The sequence below is a fragment of the Rhinolophus sinicus genome, linkage group LG07, assembly GCF_036562045.2.
Source record: "Rhinolophus sinicus isolate RSC01 linkage group LG07, ASM3656204v1, whole genome shotgun sequence".
Lineage (NCBI taxonomy): Eukaryota > Metazoa > Chordata > Mammalia > Chiroptera > Rhinolophidae > Rhinolophus > Rhinolophus sinicus.
In genome coordinates this window covers 99,167,649-99,187,363 of record NC_133757.1, presented here as the reverse complement: position 1 = coordinate 99,187,363, position 19,715 = coordinate 99,167,649, and the positions used below count along the sequence as shown (strand labels likewise).

At 41.1% G+C, this 19,715-nt stretch overlaps 1 protein-coding gene across 22 annotated transcripts in view; it reads left to right on the top strand.

The window, feature by feature from the left end:
- Positions 1 to 19,715, top strand: part of EXTL3 (exostosin like glycosyltransferase 3) — a 114,968-nt gene that overhangs the window by 76,783 nt on the left and 18,470 nt on the right. For 21 of the 22 annotated variants that reach the window (XR_012498148.1, XR_012498157.1, XR_012498156.1 and 18 more), the window contains 3 exons: positions 4,366 to 4,493; positions 11,820 to 11,964; positions 17,274 to 17,402. Coding sequence is in view for 4 of the 22 variants with exons in the window: in XM_019733110.2 (XP_019588669.1) it covers positions 4,366 to 4,493; positions 11,820 to 11,964; positions 17,274 to 17,402 (402 nt within the window). In the remaining 18 variants the exon portion in view is untranslated. The remainder of the gene's footprint in view (positions 1 to 4,365; positions 4,494 to 11,819; positions 11,965 to 17,273; positions 17,403 to 19,715) is intronic. The other variant, XR_012498158.1, reaches the window with a different exon arrangement.

Here is a 19,715-nt window from a genome sequence, read left to right as displayed (position 1 = left end):
ATTGCTGTACTATTCCATTGTGATGAAGAGAAAGATGCAATGAGAAAGTCAAGGATTTTATGAAGGATGGTAAACAGAAAGAGCTAGTGAAGCATCATCAGGGAGCATTGTATCTGAAACAAGAAAAACGAACGTTAGTAGTGAGCATTGCTCCTGACTTGATTGCTGTGGGCTGATGGATTTTTGCTGTAGAAAACTAGATTCTGAAAGGTATTACTGTGTTGAATGTTTGTAGTTTTTATATATAAACTTCTCAAGTCTTTATTCCATACTCTGAAAATAGAATGAACCGGGCTAAATTAGGTCTTGCTTCCTACTCGAGTGTTCATTCTTTTATTCAATCATTCATTCACTTACTGGTAAAACATTTGTTGAACATCTGCTGTATCCCAGGCCCTGTGCTCTATACATTCTGGTGAGTGTTGTACCAGAAGTTAAATCAATAACTTGAAGGTATGTTTTCATGTTCCTAAGTTATTAAGGTGCAATCAGAAGGCATGAAAAAATAGCCTTTGTGAAAGAAGGAGGGAGCAATTTGAAACAAAACAAAACAACATCAGCAAAAATGAGAATATATCCTAAACATGACATACTACTCTTGTCGTAAATTGAAATTGAGTTATCTCTTTAATGTTCTGATCTGCCAGTTCTCAAACTCTTAGAGGCGGAGCGGATCTGTACGTCTGCATTCCGACTATGAGTCTTCTGTCCTTTTGATTTTGGTGCCAGTCTTTTGTCCTTTTGATAATGGTTGGTTTGCTGAGCTTTTTTTATGTTTTGTGTCATTTATTTTCTGTATTTTTAAATGAAAATTTATTGGGGTGACGGTGCTTTTTGTAACCTTTAAGCACTGTAGCTTCGAAGTAAAACTGTTATGTTAGAAGAAAGCTTTTACTCTTCCTCCCAGCCCTTCATTTAGGTTTGTACTTTACAAGTTTACAAGGGTAGAAATCTCTTTTTAGTTATGGGAAACAACAGGTGATTGTCTTTAAATAATGAGCTACATTTATTTTTGGAAGTTTGCTTGGCTGTCTCCTGATGGCTGGTTCTAAGTTGGTGTCTCAGCAGTGGCAGCAATGACACTTATTGTGGAGGGCCGCCCTGTGCTTCGTAGGAGATCGCAGCCTGCCCAATAGATGCAAGTTGCTCCCCTCCTCTCCACCCCGCTGCACGTGTGATAACCAGAAGTGTCCACAGTTATTGTCAAATGATTTTATCCGGGGCAACATCACTCCTCGTTGAGAACCACGGCTCTGAATTCCTAAAGCAGACTTACTGACCACAGTTGTTGGTGAGCCAACCACAGATAAGCTGCTGCCGTCCTTGGTGCTGCGTTTCTGTGAATCCGTAAAGCTTTTCTTTTGTTCTGATGGCTATTGCCTCAGGTCCGTAATCGTGAATATCTTGCTGGCATTCCAACCTGGAGTTGTGCCAGGACAGGCAGAGGTGGCACGCACACTAGATTCCTGGAACCCACCGTAGTCGTTCTTAATGGACTTGCCTTTTAATGGACTTGCATAAGCTTGCTCAGAAAACTGGCTATGAAACCTCGGCCAAAACACGTTTGCTATTAGATCTTCCGTCCTGTGGAAGGCTTCCACAGGACAAGCAGGTCCTCTTGATTTGATTTACTTTGTAAGTTGGGCAAAAAATGGGATACGCTCGGTATCCCATCTTGAACATTTTAGTTTTCAAATTTTGTTTATTTATTTTACATCACCAACATTTCAGTTTTTGTTGTTTCTTGTTTTTCAAGGAAACGTTAGATTGTTGCTCGGATTGTTGAGTTTGGCTGATAAACAGCTTCAGTTTTTCCATACAACATGGTGCTCGTTAAGCAGAGGGATTACTTACTGGCGTTCACACATCTAGGAAATGGTGGAATTGGAATTTGAACTCAAGCTTTTCTGATTGACTCGAAAGCCGTGCTTTTAAAACTCCTCTGAACCAGTGCTTCTCAAAATTGAATGTGTACAGGAATCACCCGGGCATCTTTTTAAAAGGCAGGCTCTGACAGGTTTGGGGAAGGCCTGTCGTTTTGCATTTCTGCACCCCAGGTGATGCCCGAGTTGCTGGTCTTTGAATCACATTGAGTAGCACAGCTCTGTGTCGTGTGTTCCTGGGTTACTGATTTTGCTGTAGATTGTCCTCCTGGGGCTTCACCCACAGAGCTGCTCATCTACAATGGAGTAGTCAAGAACTGGATTTTTTTAGTTATTTTTTTCTTCATTTTAAGCTAAGTGTATTCACTGCTGGATTTCAGGGTGTGTATATTCACCGCTAGATTTGAGGGGGAGCTTTGGTCACCTGAGCGGCAGGATTGTTCTGTATTAAGGGAATGCTAAGCATGTTAGGAAAGTAAAATGAGTGATGAGGGTAGTTTTGTGGAGGGCATTTGACTGAACAGCTACCGTAGTCCATTGATTCTGAGGTGGACATTATTTTACATTTTCACATCTCTGAAATCAGATGCATCTTAAGATAGATGGCATTTTACCATTGCTGAGGTTAACATTTAGCTTCTGCCACGTCTGGCCACCCTCCCACCCTTCCTGAGGACAGAGCCTGGCAGCTACTGTGGTGGGTGCGTGGCTGGCTGCCCTGCTGGCTCCTCTCTTTGTCCTGACCCAAGCCTCGGTGCCTTTGTTCTGTCACTGCTGAATCTGCGCTCGGGGGACTTGAGCTACGAGGTCACGGATTTTTCTCCTGGTCAGATGTGCTGCAGGGCAAGATGGCTTTCTGTGTCTATCGCTTGGCTCTGACATCTGTTCTGTGTAGCAGCAAATCTATTACACATTCCTCCTGGTCTCGCCTGGGGAGGAACTCCTTTGGGGCCAAGGCAAAGTCTGAAAAAGCTCTTTAGTAAGTGATAAACTATTTCATGTTCTTTCTTATTTAGCAGGATTTTTCTTTCTTGATGGTACACAAATTAATAATGCATTTTCCATGGGGCTTTGGTTTAATGAGGATTATAAACTTAATGTAAGATTAGCAGAAAAAGACTGATTTGGAGTTAGAAGGTAGGCATTAGAGTCTAGCTCTGCCACTTGCCAGTTGCCCATGTATTAATAGTGAGAGGTCGGACTGGATGATCTCCTTCCAGCTCTCAGCTAATTGGATTCCGAGTGTGCTAGAATGAATTAATTGAAGTAGAAGGACACTGGTTTAGGAACACAGAAGTGATTAATTTTAACGGGGCAGTGAATGGCAGGAGGCATCTGACGGGCTGGGTCTCCAGGGGGAGAGTCATTTTGGTAGAAGAATAGGAGAGAGTATTTTAAGCTGAAGAGACAATACTCGGGAGGTCATGGAAGTACCTTTGAAACCGTTAATAAACTTTTAGACCCCGAATACAATTACATTCATCATGGGAGGCAGAGGTTATCTATCCTCAGTACAAGTGAAACATTTTGTTCAAAGTAAGATGACCCATCCTGGTTTTCTAAAGAATTGACTCCTCAGGAAGTTCTCTTTGTTTCTGGTTTTTGAGACTAATATGATGGTGTCTCATGAGTTGGATTGATTAGATAGACGCCATAAAAAGAAAACGAGCTATCAAAGGACTGCATGGTCATCGTCGTCAAGGTGAATGACACGGACTACCTCCCTTGTAGTAAACGGCTTATCTGAGATATGGTTTAAATAAATTTTTTAATAATTATAATGTTGTGTTTGGGCACTGATCTTTGTTTTATGAAGAAAATACTGCTTTGCATATATGGGTCACTTTGGATGGCGATTCTTTGAGTTGGGATTGCTGTGGCCAGAAGCTATTAGTTTTACTGAATTTAGGTACACCTTGAAAGAAAAAAGCTTTTGTATGTGTAGTTAGTGCTGTGGGTAGGTAGGGATTACAAAGGTGAAGGAATTAACCTCAATGAGATAGGCGGTCTTTTTTTTTTAATATACCAAAAAAAAAAAAAAAAAGGCTTTACAATTGGTCAGAGGTGACTTAGACTCAAGGGATTTCTGAGTTTGGTTTTCAAGTTTATGAACAAACGGGGGGATTCCGGAGCTGGGAATCGTAATGTCAGTTCTACTCTGCCACCTTGTGTCCTCTTGGGAAAGTTATTTTTAATTTCCCTAGACTGTTTATTGCATATGCAAAATAATCCTCAGCTTTAGCTTGTTTCACAAGAAAACTAGTTAGCAGATGAAGAAAGCTTAAAATGTGAAATTCTTATCCATTTCCTAAGTGATGAGGCAGTTTTTCTTCCTGAAAGTTATGTGCTAGATGTTACAAGTGGTATGTAACCAGGCAAAATCGCTCAGGAAGTTTCGCCAGGCTTCTTCGGCCTAAAGGCGGTTTTGCTTTTGCGTTCTGTGAGGTGGCATTGATCTTAGTGTCTCCCTTCCTTTTCTCAGGTGGTCCGTACCGAGAAGAACAGTTTGAATAATCGATTCTTGCCCTGGAATGAAATCGAGACCGAGGCCATCCTGTCTATTGACGATGACGCTCATCTCCGCCACGATGAAATCATGTTTGGGTTTCGGTGAGGAGCTGATTTTCCATCAAGAATCGCTTTCATTTGCAAGTGATAGGAAACCAAGTCAGACGTGACTCAGGCAGCCAGATGGATTTACTGGCTCACAGTAGTGGAGAAATCCTTAGCGGTAGTGAGGGCTCACTGCAGACGTAGCCGGGTCCCGGGTCTTAGGTGATGTCAGAGCATTCCATTTCCCTGCCTCTGTGGGTCCTGCTTTCCTCTGTGCTGCCTTTGCTCTCATATCTCATAGGCTCTTCCTCTGAGGCCAGCGAGATGGAATTTTGTGATTGGCTCCACCAGGGTTACCTGGAGCTGCGAGGAGATCGTCCTTTAACCGAAATCCACATGGGCTGAGGGTGGAGGCAAAGGGTAGTAGTTCCCTGAAGGAAACACGCGGGTCTTGTGTTTAGAGAGTGGGGACTGACTCCCAGGCAGGCAGAAGCAGCACGTGGCTGTGTGGATTGGGGCAATGGAACAGTGCCCGAAATTGGGGCCTGAAAGATTTGGGGAAAGATGGGTTTGCCTGCAAAGATCCAAGAGAAAAAAGGGAGAGGAGGAGGAGAAGGTGGTTATCGTGCACGGCAGTTGTTGCGCCCGTTTGTGTGCCAGAGACTAGCTGGCTACTTGGTCTGGTTTATCTCATTAATCCTGAAACCTGGTGGTGTAAGTTGTAGTCCTCTGCATTTTACACAGGAGTAAATCGAGATCCCAGAAAACAAAGCCATGATGCTAGGAAGTAAGTGGCAGAGCTGGGATTCTAACGCAGGTTTGTCTGACTCCAGAACTTCCACTCAGCCACTAAACTGTCCCCTTTTCTTGAGTAGTTCTTATCGGGGCTTACCTACCCCACCTGAGGGAACGTTGCAGGGAAGTAGTACGTCATGGACTGGTATGCTGGCCCATGGAGGGAGGCACTAAAACTGAGGGGAAGCATTTAAACACTTTTAAAGCAGTTTGACATTTATTGTGACACCCAAGTGTTTGATCATTTATCTTGCAGTTCACTGTGGGGTAACAGTTATGGAATGTAATTCATACATTGTACAATTCACTTATTTAAATATACCATTCAGTGGTTTGTAATATATTTACAAAGTTGCGCAACCATCACCACAATCTATTTTAGAAATCTTCATCACCACCAAGAGAAACCTTGTACCCATTAGCATCTCCCTCCAAGCCCTCTAAGCCTTAGGCAACCATTAATCTACTAACCATTAGTCTATCAATTTGCTGATTGTGGATATTTCATATAAGTGGTACAGTAAAATATGTGCCCTTTTGTAACTAGTTTCTTTCACGTAACATAGTGTTTTCAGAGTTCATCCATCTTGTAGCATGTATCAGGCCTTCATTCATTTGTATGGATATATAATACACGTTTATCCACTGATGGACAGACGGTCATTTCTGCTGCTTGGCTATTCTGAATAATGCTGCTGTGGACATTCATGTACAAATTTTTGTATGAACATTTCCTTTCTCTTCTATACACACACACACACACACACACACACACACACACACTTAGAAGTGGAATTGGTGGATTTTATGCTAACCCTTTGTTCAACTCACATTTTGAACTGATAAACTGTTTTCCAGAGTGGCTGTACCATTTTATTAGGTTGGTGCAAAAGTAATTGTGATTTAAAAAGTTAGAAAAAAAATTGCAAAAACCACAAGTTCTTTTGCCCCAAGCTCACATAGTGCCATCAGCAGTGTATGAGGGTTCCTATTTTTCCATGTCCTGGGCAGTAGTTGTTATTACAGCCGTCCTCCTGGCTGTGAAGTGGAATTTCAGTGCAGTTTTGATTTGCATTTCCCTAGTGACTAATGATGTTTAGCATTTTTACTTATGTTCAGTGACCATTTGTATATTTTCTTTGGAGAATGTCTATTCATGTCCTTTGCCCATTGTTATTTGTCTCTTTATTATTGAGTTGTAAGAGTTCTTTATATATTCTAGGTACAAGTCACGTAATCAGGTAAGATTTGCAAATATTTTCTCCTGTGGGTTGTCTTTTCATTTTCTTAATGCACAAATTCACTTTTGAAGCACAAAAGTTTCATTTTCATGAAGTCTAATTAATCTGGGTTTTCTTTGGTTGTTTGTGTTTTTGGTTTCATATTTAAGAAACCATGCAATTCATTTTTATTGTATTTTACAGAAGTGATAATCCATAATAAGTTAGGGGATGGTTTCTGTTGCTGTGCAGAAGCTTTTTCGTTTGATATAGTCCCATTCATTTAGCTTAGCTTTTCCTTCCCTTGCCTTTGAAGTCAAATTCATAAAATGCTCTTTGAACCCAAGGTCTAAAGTTTAGTACTTATGTTTTCTTCTATGCAGTTTATTGTTTCAGGTCTTATGTTTAGGTGTTTGATCCATTTTGAGTTAATTTTGGTACAGGGTGACAGATAGCAGTCCAGTTTCATTCTTTTGCACGTGGCTTTCCAATTCTGCCAGTGCCATTTATTGAAGAGGCTGTCTTTGCTCCATTGTATGTTTTTTGGTTTCTTTGTCGAATAATAAACTTTTTTAATTAAAAAAAAATCAGGAAAATTAGTTCTTCACCAAAGATAGCTTGAGGATCATTGGAGTAGATTTTCTTGGAGCTTTTGTTCAAATTAAGTATGGATCCAGGATGGAGACCTCGTCTCTGTGCCTTTGTTCTGTTCACTGAAAACCTCACCTGCCTCGCTTTCGGCTTCCTTTCATTCAGCTTGATAAGTGCAGATGCTCAGGTGAAAGGAGCAGCAGCTTTATTGCTGCATTTGTCTCAAATCCATTTAAAAAGAATTATTTCACACGTTTCTGAGAAATTAGAACATGTATTCTTCCTCTTCTCCACCCAACCTCTCCCATTTCCTTTGACATCCTACTAATTATGGAGGCAAGAGTCTGTTAGCTGTGATAAAAATCCCACCAAACTGGAGTATGTGCCTTTGTACCATGATGACAAATAGCCAGGGCGCTCTACTGTTTATAAGAAAGGAGGAAAGCCATGTGCTGATTCCACAAATGGTCTTGGCCATCACAGTTGTCGCTGTTGGGGGGTGGGGGGGGCGGGCGGTGTATTTCTGACATAGCACGTGCAGTTTAGAGCATGCGAAAGGACTCGGAGCTGTGACCAGAGGCAGGGGATGTTAACAGGTGAATTGCTAGTCACCTCTAGATCCCAAGAATGATTTAGATAAGGAGTCCTGCTTTGATGAGTTTGGAGTTTATTAAGATAGCTGTCATTTGCTGTTTTCTATGGTTCTTGATTTTGGAAGACTTTTGACCTTTCCATTTGTCAACAGATTTCTGGTGAGAGAATAATGGAAAGCCTTTTAACATCTTTCTTTACAATCATTGGAAATTTGAGGTTTAGCCTCTAGTTATTAGAACTTATGAATTATCTCTGGCTGTACATCCTAACATTTTATCACCCTGATCTAAGTTTTATTAATCTCCCCAATTTTCTTATTTCACCTGAATGGGAATGAAACAGACCTAGGTTCAAAAGGAAAGGGCAGGTATGACAAAAATTCCTCCTTTTGGCAAAAGGTAACATAGATCTTGGCTGACTTCAGCTCATGTAGCAAAAAATGAGGCAAACGTGTTCTTAAGGAACAGGTAAAGGGGACCCAAGAGAATTGAAAACATATATCCATACAGAAAGCAACGCATGAATGTACACAGCAGCATTGTTTATAATAACCAATAAGTATAAACAACACAAAAGAATAAATATGATACGGTTTTACTTGCATGAGGCATAAGTAAAATTCAGAGACAGAAAGTAGAACGGTGGCTGCCAGGGGCTGGAGGAAGGCAGGAGTGGGAGTTAGTGTTTGATGGGTACAGAGTTTCAGTTTGGGAAGATGAAAAAGTTCTGGAGAAGGATGAGTGGTAGTTGTACAACAATGTGAGTGTACTTAATGCCACTGAACTGTATACTTAATGTTAAAATGTAAGTTTTAGGTTACATCTGTTTGCCATACACAAAAAAAATCAGTTGTCAAAGAAACAAAAACAAAAGAAGTGTAAACCACCCAAACACTCACCAACTGATGGATAAGCAAAATGAAATGTATCCATACAATGGAATATTATTTGGTAATAAAAAGGAATAAGTACTGCTCCATGCTACGACACGGGTGAGCCTTGAAAATGGGCCAAGTGAAAGCAGTCAGTCATGAAAGGCCACATACAAGTTGTGACAATTAATTTCATGAACTTGTTGCAACGATGTTGCTAACTTTTTCTGATACCAGGAGGGATTATTCATTCTGAATTTGTACCAACTGGACAAACAGTTAACCAGGTTTACTATTTGGAAGTACTGAAAAGGCTCCGTGAAAAAGTTAAATGAAAACGACCTGAACTTTTTGCCAACAATTCATGGCTCTTGCATCACGACAATGTACCAGCTCACTGTCTGTGAGGGAGTTTTCAGCCAGTAAACAAATCACTGTATTAGAACACCTTCCCTACTTACTTGATCTGGCCCCCAATGACTTCTTTCTTTACCCAAAGATAAAGGAAATATTGAAAGGAAGGCATTTTGATGACATTCAGGACATCAAGGGTAATACGATGACAGCTCTGATGACCATTCCAGAAAAAGAGTTCTAAAATTGCTTTGAAGGGTGGACTAGGCACTGGCAATGGTGCATAGCTTCCCAAGGGGAGTACTTTGAAGGTGACTGTTGATATTCAGCAGTGAGGTATGTAGCAGTTTTTCTAGGATTAGTTCACGAACTTAATTGTTTGACCTCGTACACACACACACTTTTTTTTTTTTTTTTTTTACTTAACTGAATATCTAATATGGAAATGTGGTAAATAATGTGCCATAGTTCATACCACAAAAATGTAGAATTCATGCACTTATTTCAAAGGTGATAGTATTTAAATTAGAAATATTAACAGCATATTAGTCATGATTCAGATTCTTTGTGGAATAGTATCTTGATTTCATTATTTAAAAATTTCTCTTTAGTTGGTGAAGTTATGTTTATCCAGTGAATTTTCTTTGTTTTTAAGTTTGAGCTATGAAATTACCTTTGAAACTTTTCCCTTAACGTAGTGTATAGGTAGTTAATTATACTTTTAATACAGTTAAAGAATAATTCATTAAAGGGAAGGTATGCCAAAGCATGATCTATGATGCAGCACATAGATTAAAAATATTTAGTGCAGCATACGTTTGAATATAATGTTATGGAAATGATTCTGTGTAACCCTTTTAAATGCAAATATAATCGATATTTTTAAATGCCTGACTTTCCAATATCCATCTAGACCATACTATCTAAAACTCTTGATGCATCATCCCAGGAATTTATTTAAGCCTTTATTTAAGTTGAGTTTATCTTGTACCAGTAATTCCACATTGATTTTTTTCTTTATTATTTACGTAATAGATAATTAACACCCTGTCAACCATTTCATGGTTGACAGCCTTTAACAAATTAGATATGTTACCTTTTGATACTGTGCAGCAAATGAGATTTTGCTTTATTAAGAACTATCTGTATTATAGTGACTTAAATCAGCCAAAACAGGTGATTGAAATATTCAGTTTTCCTTTCTTTCTTCTGCTATTTCAGGACCAGTAGGAGCAATAGGCATTTGAAGAATGCCTGGAATCAGACATTTTTTTTTTTTTTTTTTTTTAAGATTTTATTGGGGAAGGGGAACAGGACTTTATTTGGGAACAGTGTGTACTTCCAGGACTTTTTTCCAAGTCAAGTTGTTGTCCTTTCAATCTTAGTTGTGGAGGGGGCCCCGTTCAGCTTCAAGTTGTCCTTTCAGTCTTAGTTGTGGAGGGTGCAGCTCACCTCCAGGTCCAGTTGCCGTTGCTAGTTGCAGGAGGCACAGCCCACCATCCCTTGCGGGAGTCGAACTGGCAACCTTGTGGTTGAGAGGACGCGCTCCAACCAACTGAGCCATCCGGGAGGCAGCTCAGCTCAAGGTGCCGTGTTCAATCTTAGTTGCAGGGGGCGCTGCCCACCATCCCTTGCGGGACTCGAGGAATCGAACTGGCAGCCTTGTGGTTGAGAGGCCACTGGCCCATGTGGGAATCGAACCGGCAGCCTTTGGAGTTAGGAGCAAGGAGCTCTAACCGCCTGAGCCACCGGGCCGGCCCCTAGAATCAGAATTTTTAGGAGTGTTGATATAACATTTGGTTATGCCAGTGGTACTTACTAGCAATCCTTACATCCTAGATATGACATATTATGAAAACGTCTTACAGCATTTTAGGTTAGTAATTCGGAGTCAGTTTTAGGAGATAAATTAAGATAGAGGTAAGGATTTGGGTAGGAGGTGGCAGAAAGCCCATCTAGAATAGGCTGTTAATGTTGTGAATAGAAGTTGTGGTTTCTCATCTAATGGACTAGATTACATACTTTCAAACTTAATGCGAGAGGAACTCTTTTGAAATGAAATCATGTGTTTTAGGACTTGCAGTTCCATAGAAGCGATGAGGGAGTTTCTCAGGTAGTTTAAATCCCCGTTTGGGGATGGGGTGGAGTGGGGAGGTGATGGTGCAATGTTTACAGGACTCCTGAAGCACTTCTACAGCGCTGTCGGGTCTGTGGAGCAGAAATGCTTGCAGCTCTACGATTTTATCCTGGGAAGCTGGGGAACTGATTTTATGTGCTCTACCTTACCTATAAGTTTATCCTGGAAACATACTGAATTCTCAGTTTGTTTCTTGCGTTTATGAAATCTGTCATTTGTATGGTCCTGTAGACCTCTTCTTTTCATGGTTCAGGTTTCTCCCTCAGCTCTGCTCCAATCAGGAATTAAGGCTGTTGCAGCTTACTCCAGGCGTCTCCTGTGGTTAGAGCAGTGGTCCCTAAGCTTCTTTTATGGTATACCCTCTCAGTAAAAGAGAAGTTAAGTATGCAGTATGCGTAAATCATATACAAATCCTATTGTACTAATGTATCATGCTCATTAAAAACAATTTCTTAAGAAATTAAATAAGATTAAAAATAAATGGAAATAAAGATTGCTATCTTCTTCCTGCTCCTTAGCCGATTGCAGCACACACTCCACTCTGGAGCTTGGTCTGTCTGTAAGGGCTGAGGGGTGCTGGCTGCCAGGAGTTGAGGAACAATAAGCAGGTGCTTATTAAGGAAGCTACACGTGACACTCTTTATTTGTTTTTATCCTCTTTGGCTTATGACTTATTTTGTTATTTAAAAAAAAAAAAAGGAGAAAGAAAGAAGTCACAGCCTAAGGGCCAGAGCCCACAAGGTACAGACAGTAATTTTAAAAGTTTCTGATAATCTTAAGGCTTTGTACTGAGGTGTGTGCATGTACTTGTGTTTCTAAAGGGTGTGGAGAGAAGCACGGGACCGCATTGTGGGTTTCCCTGGCCGGTACCATGCGTGGGACATCCCTCATCAGTCCTGGCTCTACAACTCCAACTACTCCTGTGAGCTGTCCATGGTGCTGACAGGCGCTGCCTTCTTTCACAAGGTAAGAAAACTTTGGGTAAGAATGGCATGAACTTGGTGCGAGTTGAGCCTTTGTGTAGCAGTGAATGCTACCCTGAAGTTAGCTTGCCTCGTGCTTCTTATGTATCCCTTCTATGCTAGAAGTAAGTTATTGCTAATTTTGAAGACCGGGATCAAGATACTTAGAGCAACTGTGGAATAAAACGTCCGGATGAGAAGGATGCCTGTACAATTGCATGTAGGCCATTAGGAAAATCGTCCATCTTTCTGGGCATTAGCTGTCCCTCTGTAAAACTGAGAGCGCTGGGCTAAACTACCATCCAGTTTCAATATTGCCATTCCAGATGTGGCCTGGTCCCTGGAAGGCTGACACTGGTGCTCTTGGACTCAGGCTACCCACCACTGTGCCAAGCTCCACTGTAAGCCTGTCTGCTGTGGGTCTGTACGTTCTGTTTGATTCCTTAGAGCTTGTAACTTTCATCATGCCTCACATCCTGATCTTCATTGATTATCCAAACTGTAAACCCCTCCAGTTGTTAATCTTCTCCTGTACTGTTACCACTAAACTATTCTATGTCTGTTCTATAGAGTAGCCACTGGCCATATGTGGCCACTGAGCACTTGACCTGTGTGTGGTCAGTACTGAGATGTGCCGTAAGTAAAGTACACACTGCGCTAGATTTTGAAAACTTAGCATGAAAGGAAGAATGTAAACTATCGGTCATTTTTTTTATATTGATATGCAATTATTTTGGATACACTGGGTTAGGTAAAATATATCACTAATGAATATTACTGTTTCTTTTGCTTTTAAAAATGTGGCTTCTAGAAAATTGAAAATGACACACGTGACTCACGTTCTGTTTCTGTTGGATGGTGCTGCTCTGTGTCTGCTCTCTCTAGTCTTCCTCTGCGCTCTCAGGGTCCCTGTTCTGAGGTAGCCACTCGCTTCCACCCCCACTTCACAGGGCACCTCATCTGCCTCTTTGACCTGATTAAAACCTGACTTTCGTCTTTAGCCCGGCCTGTATTTCTTCCATGAACCAGAATCGAGGCTACTCATTTCCCCAGATTTGTACTTTTGAGCAGGGAAGGTGTCCAGAACTCTCTTCATTGCTTACCAATGACATAATTCTCAGCTGTTATATAAACTCTTATTTGAGGCTCATGGCACCTGTCTTGTTGCCAGCTACCAACCCTGTAACCATTCCCTCACGTTCATGAGGGATGTGGGCACCTGGCCCATCGTCCTGATCGCTTGCCACGGCCCGTCATTCTTGGCATCGTCATTGCCCTTGTAGGAGACCCCCCCCCACACTGTCTTCCCCGTAAATGCTGACGTGTCCCAGGGTGTTAGCTTCTATCTAACGCTCTTCTTACTTTGTGTTTTCCTTAGATGTTCTCTCATACTTTCAAGGTCTTGTGGCTTTTCTCAGCACCTACAAGTTGATGATTTCTGTATCTATATTCTAGTTTTGGCCCTTCCCTGATATCTGTGCTTGTATATTGTTTTCAGGACATGCCTGCATGTCCCTGTGGTACTTCAAACTGAATTCCCCCCCCTTCCCCCTGCCCCAAAGCTCATCATCTCACCCCACCCAACTCCCTCAAATCTTTTGTCCCTCATATAGTTCATATTTCAGATGGTGGCATCTTGCAAGGCATCTCAAATAGAACCTTGAAAATCATCTTACTAGGGACGTTTTGAACCAGCCTAAGAAGTCATTAAACTTTCAGCTTTTGCTTTTCTTTTTAAAATGTAATGTGTGAAGCTGATATGATCATCCCGTTCTTGAACCTTGCCCTGTGCTTATTTTCCAAGCTTGGATGGGCTGTGGTTGGGCTGAGGATTGTAAGTAGGGTTAGAGAGGATCTGGCTGAGGCAGCAAACCTAATTAAGAGTCAGTTATTTTCACATCTGAGAAAGAGCCACCAATTTTAGCAGTGTACACTCAGACCTTGAGAATTTGCTTTTCTTTTGAAACATGCTTTCTCAAATTCTCTGATTGCTTTTTAAAAGTTTCCGTAGATCCCTTTACTTTCAAGTAATAAATCATTTACTTAATAAAAGTTAGGTTTTCTTCTATTTGAAAAGCTAGAGCAGAGGTTACAAACTAGCAGCTCTTAAACTTTCCGGGCTTACAGAAATGTTTATTTAGCCCCCAGTACTGTTTCATACACTGCCAGGCTTTAAGAACCAGAGGATTTTACGAGTCCTGGACCTTAATGAAAATGAAGATTAGGTCATACTGGGGCAGTGTTTTTGCCTGGCACCAGCAGGCTGGAGCTGTGGTCACTGTTCCCTGGAAGTGGGCATGTTTGTGCTTATTTGCCCCACGACTCTTTATTTTTCCTACACCCATTTTTAAAAAAAGTGTCACTTTGTCTTACTTGTTTGGTTCTTGAAAGCAATTAAGTAGGTCATTCCCTAATCTGGAGCAATCACGTTTTCATTGTAAGTGCCTATCAATAAAAATTTTTGAACTTGTACCTCGCAAATATGCGTACATATTATTTATAAATTATATTTAGATATGTGTACTGCTGTACTTCTAGAAATTTTTATAAGGTTGAGATAAAGGTAGAATGAAGTTTTAAAGTAATATTCTCACTAAGTCCTTAAATTTTAATGAAAGCAATGTGATTGAATATGCTTTATTATTTTTGAAAATCTTGATTTGACACTGTGTGTTATGGTAAGTCAGAGGTCCTTTTTCTAAATTAAGCTTATTTTTGATATTTGGTTTTAATCACTATCCCTGGTGAAATCCCTTATTGCTTACTAAGTCATGATACTCATCCACCAATTTGGTAGCATTTTGTTAAAACTGACTAGAATTTCCATCTTCTATGATGCCAATGGGAGGGACTGACCCTCAGGCTCACTGGTTGTGAGGACTGGCTGTGACCACAGTGGAGGAGCTGCTGTGCAGGGGCTGACCCTACAGAGCAGGATTCGCTTTAGCAGGGCTCTGGCACCTGCCCAGTCTGTTGAATAGGGTGTGCTGTCCTTGAAGGCTGCTGGGTGATGCTCTGGCTTGGTCCAAAGATGCCTTATGGGTGTGCCCATTCACAGGGCCTCCTGGGAAGGGCTCCATCACAGGCCAAGTTCAGCTACAACCTGTGCCCTGCCTAGTGTGAGCCACAAAGCAATCCACCTGTCCTGGGCTTGTAGGTGCCTCAAGAGGCCCAGCTGCAAACTGAGACCGGCTGTGGCTTGTGCCAGTCTTAGGGCTGCTCAGCAAGAGGTATGGGGCACACAGAAACCAGGTGCTGCTTGTATGGGTTTTGTGAACCTTTGAGAGATTTTAGGAAAGTCTGTAGTATGAGCCAAGACAGGCTGTCTGTACGGAAAAGCCACTGCAAGTGGCTTGGGTTAACATCCAAACTTTGGGTCAGGCGGGGTCTCCGGGAATCACCAGGTCAGGGCAAATGAACAGTGTTAGCCAGGTTGATGGAAACTCAGATATGGCATCTGCACAATGGGAAGGGGAAGGGCGCAACAAAGAAATAATGGCTTCCACCAGCTCCTGCATCCGAGAGAAAGCTGCTTCTCCAGCCCTTGCCCTGAAGCCAGATAGCTCAGTTTCTACCCGTATGTCCCTGGCATCTTTCGAGCTGCTGCCCCAGCGCTGGAGCTCAGAGCAAGGGAGTCCGTGCGCAGGCTCTTGATGAGGAACGCCTGGGCTGCAGCCGCTGTTGTCTCACTCAGACACAATCTCCGCTGCTTTTCACAGCTAGAAGTTATGGAGACTCTTCTCCCCAGCACTGGAGTGTGGGGATGGGACCCCTCGCTCCTCCGGGGGTGGGGGGGACGACATCCACAGCTGAGCTAACGCTCCCAATTTTTAATGGTCACATGTGGGTGTGGGACCAGCCTGTTCTGCATCTCTGCCCCTCCTACCAGTCTCAAGGGACCTTCTTCTGTATGTCCTTAGTTGTAGGGCTTTGGTTCGGCTAGACTTAAGGCGATTCTCAGTGATGGTTGTTCTGTAGTTTAGTTGTAATTTTGATGTGGTTATGAGAGGACGTGAGCACAGCGTTTACCTACTTCGCCATCTTGACTGGACAGCTATAATTCACTTCTAAGTTCACCATCGCATAAGTACTTTGCCTCAAGATAACCTGCAAACCACTGTGTGCTACAACAATTTTATGATCATTATAGATTCCACTATTTACGGTAATAAAATATGTAAATCAGTTTTATTGGGCATCTGACCTTTTCATTCATTATCAGCATATTGGCAACACATCACAGTTAACAAGTGTCCTGTTTTATAGTATTTGCCCATCCTATGGTGTAAATATTCTTCTGTGGCTGATTTTAAGTTATCAACATGAGTAGCTAAACATGGAATTGGGAAGAGACAGTCAGTTACGTAGTGTTATGGCTGGTATTTTCACCATATGGATATGATAGACATAAAGAACCTCAAGATAACAGTAAAATAATAGTAATATGTAACAAATTAGTAAGTTGATGAGATTTAGGTGTTATTTTTGAAAATAACATTCAATTTTAATTTTAAGTTTATGTGAGTATAATTTTAGTATTGGCTATTTTTCATAACCGGCTCAAAAAATTCCTAAAGAGTTTCACAGAATTCTAGAAAATCAGCATTTATTAGCGGGTGTGAGCCAGCTTCAGCACACCGCTTTGTGGGCCTTGCAGGACATTTGAGAACTTAGGTTTTTATTCTGAGTGAGATGGGAAGCCACTGAGTTTAGAATAAAGGAGTGACACGTTCGGTTGACCTTGTGTTTTAACATGATGGCTTTGCTGTGCTGAGAAGACTACACAGAAGACAGTACGGCAGCAAGGAGACTATGTGGCTAACTAGGAATAGTCCAGTGAAGAGAGAATGGCGGCTCGGAGCAGGGAGTCACCTGTGGTGACGGTGACAAGTGATCAGATTCTGGAATCTGTGAGGCACTGAAGGATGTTTCAGTGAGTTGCTGAGAAGTCTGAGACGATAACCAGGCGATCCCTTATTGCCACTGTCAGAGATAGAATGTTGTTCAACTGAATCAGTGTCTGACCTCATTTGATCAATCTTTACATTGTTGCAAAATCACTGAGGTACCAGGAGATTAAAAGAAATTCGGATTCTCAGAGGGGTTGATAAAGGCAGACTGGATGGGAGAATTCCTCACTGCCGGAGATCCACCTCGGAGGGTGCTGAGCATCCCTGGCCGAACTCCCTAAATGCCAGCGATTGCCACCCCACCCCCAGCTTCCTAACAGCTCCTAGATCCGTGCATATTTTTGCTGAATGCCGAAGAACTGTGTCCTCTAACAGAGTGTGATTCTTTCTCCACCCCTGACAGTATTATGCCTACCTGTATTCTTACGTGATGCCCCAGGCCATCCGAGACATGGTGGATGAATACATCAACTGTGAGGACATTGCCATGAACTTCCTCGTCTCCCACATCACGCGGAAACCCCCCATCAAGGTGAGGGTTCCACCACCGACGGGACAGTGGTGCATGCACACTTAGTTCACTTAGTTTGCAGTCGTGCAGTATGTAACCCTGCCTCCATGTCCTCATCTGTAAAATGGGGGTAATGAGACCATCAACCGTATAGGGTTGTCTTAGGGTTAAATGAGTTGTTAATACAGTGACTCTTCAGTCCTAAGGCGATAGAATTCTGTGTTTGGAAATTGCATGGGAAAAATGTTACATCTTTAATTGTTACTAATCTCTAACTGGAATTTAGCATTTCTCTCAGTTATGAAACAGGCTGCAATTCCTGAGAGCATTTGCAGTAACTATTTTGTCACCAGCAGTCCTGATATCACATTGCATTTGTGGCCACATTTCAAAGTATCATTTGTATTCATCACTGCTGTGAAATTTTGGTGGTTATTAACTTTCTCCTAGATCTTGTTGCTTAATGCGTTGATAAAAGAGCACAGGTATTACTGTATTTCAGTGTAACGTGTTTCCTTCGTAATCTCTTGTACTTTATTATATGCATTCAAAACACTGGTGGAGTCTGCAGGCTTCACCAGATTGCCAGACCAGAGTGGCAGGAAGTCCATGGCACAAAAAGTTTAAGAATTTCTGAGTTAATTTCTGTAGATCTCTGAGAATAGTGCCTGACAAATAAGTGAATACTGTATAAGGTATTGACTCCAAAACAAAAATAAAGGTGCCCTCAGAATTCTAGAAATTTGAGTTTTGTTTTTGTCTTTGACTTGCTGAATAGATTTCACCAGAAGATACCAATTTCGTACTGAGTGCACAGAAAGACAGTTCCATCACCCTTCCTGTCATCACTGCAGGTTCAGAAAAGTGAAAGCTCTCCTGGGGAGGGTTGGGGAAGGCCCGGTAAGGGCCTTGCAACTATTAATACTAGAGAATCTGGTGTCAGTTCATAGTAATAGTGTTCATTGGCTATGCTGTCGGTATTTATGTTATGGAATCACACCTGATGTCCTTACAGAGGTGAACAAAAGAATTCAGGTCTTGTTTTCATTATTGTTAAAAGACCTATTATGTAATTTTATAAAATAATAAGTATATCTTTATGGATATCTGTAGTGCCACGAATAAATGATAATCGAGTGCATATGTCATTCTTCTATTTTGAAGGTAAGTTCTAGACTAAGTAGCCACTAGCCCGCAGTAATAACGATAATCAAATCAGACCTTTAGTGGGAAGCCGATTGGTCTTATGCAATAAAGCCTAACAGAGATCGGAAAGCATTTGGGGGCTTTGTGCATCTGTTTATACCTAATCAAACCTTTTCTCAAGTATGGCGCAGGGTTATAACTTAACTCCCGATTACTCTACAGTTTCCTGTATTCCTCAGCCTTCTGCTAAAGCAGTACAAAACAAGAATAATTAGCAAAATAATGCATCATATTGTGTGGATTTTTTTTTTAACCCTGAATGATAATAGTCACAATTATTTCGATAAAAATAGTACATTTTCCAGGTACAGTGGTAGATCTGATATTAAACAATGAAAAGCAGACTTCTTTGAAAACTTGAAGGTTAGGGAGGCAAGGTCTTAGAAAGCAATTAACGATTGGTGCAATTTTCTATTCTTCATTTATCCTTTCTTAGGTGCCCAGGGACTGGACTTCAGCCAACATGTATGCTTCCATTTATACCTCCTTAGTAGATCAAAAGACATCCATGAAAGTTTAAAGTCTCTGAGTGATTAGTTACCTAATAATATTATCAGTCACCCTACTGTTACAGACATGATGAAGTTTTCATCTTCATTAAGTGTTGGTTGTCTGCTATATTAATAGGCCAGTGTTCATTAGCTAAACCATCTCTTCAGAGCGAGATGGAAATAATTCACACATGGTATACATGATTCTTACCAAGTAAAAACTTGAGAAATAAGTATTCTCTGTGAATTTTCTCAGTCTTACGTGAATATAAGAGGAATTCAGTTTTTAAAATCAAAGGCTCAGGCTCAATAGATTAAGAATGTCTTCAAGTTCTGAGTTAGTTTCTTCAAATTCTGAATCCAATTACGTATTTCATAGTATAGAACCAATTTGAACTAAAAGTTTTTATTAATTTACCTAATTTTAATAGCATCAGGTATATATACTATTTTATGTTTTAAAATAGTAAGATATTTTTGCTTTAAATACTTCAAGTTTAGATTGTTGCTTTGAATAATGTAATGTTATCTTTTCAAGAAGGTGCATGATCTAGAATGTAAATTCTAGAGTCTTTATTCCGAATAAGGATTTGGAGGGAGGTAAGATTGATGTTTAAGGGTATAAACTTATAATGAG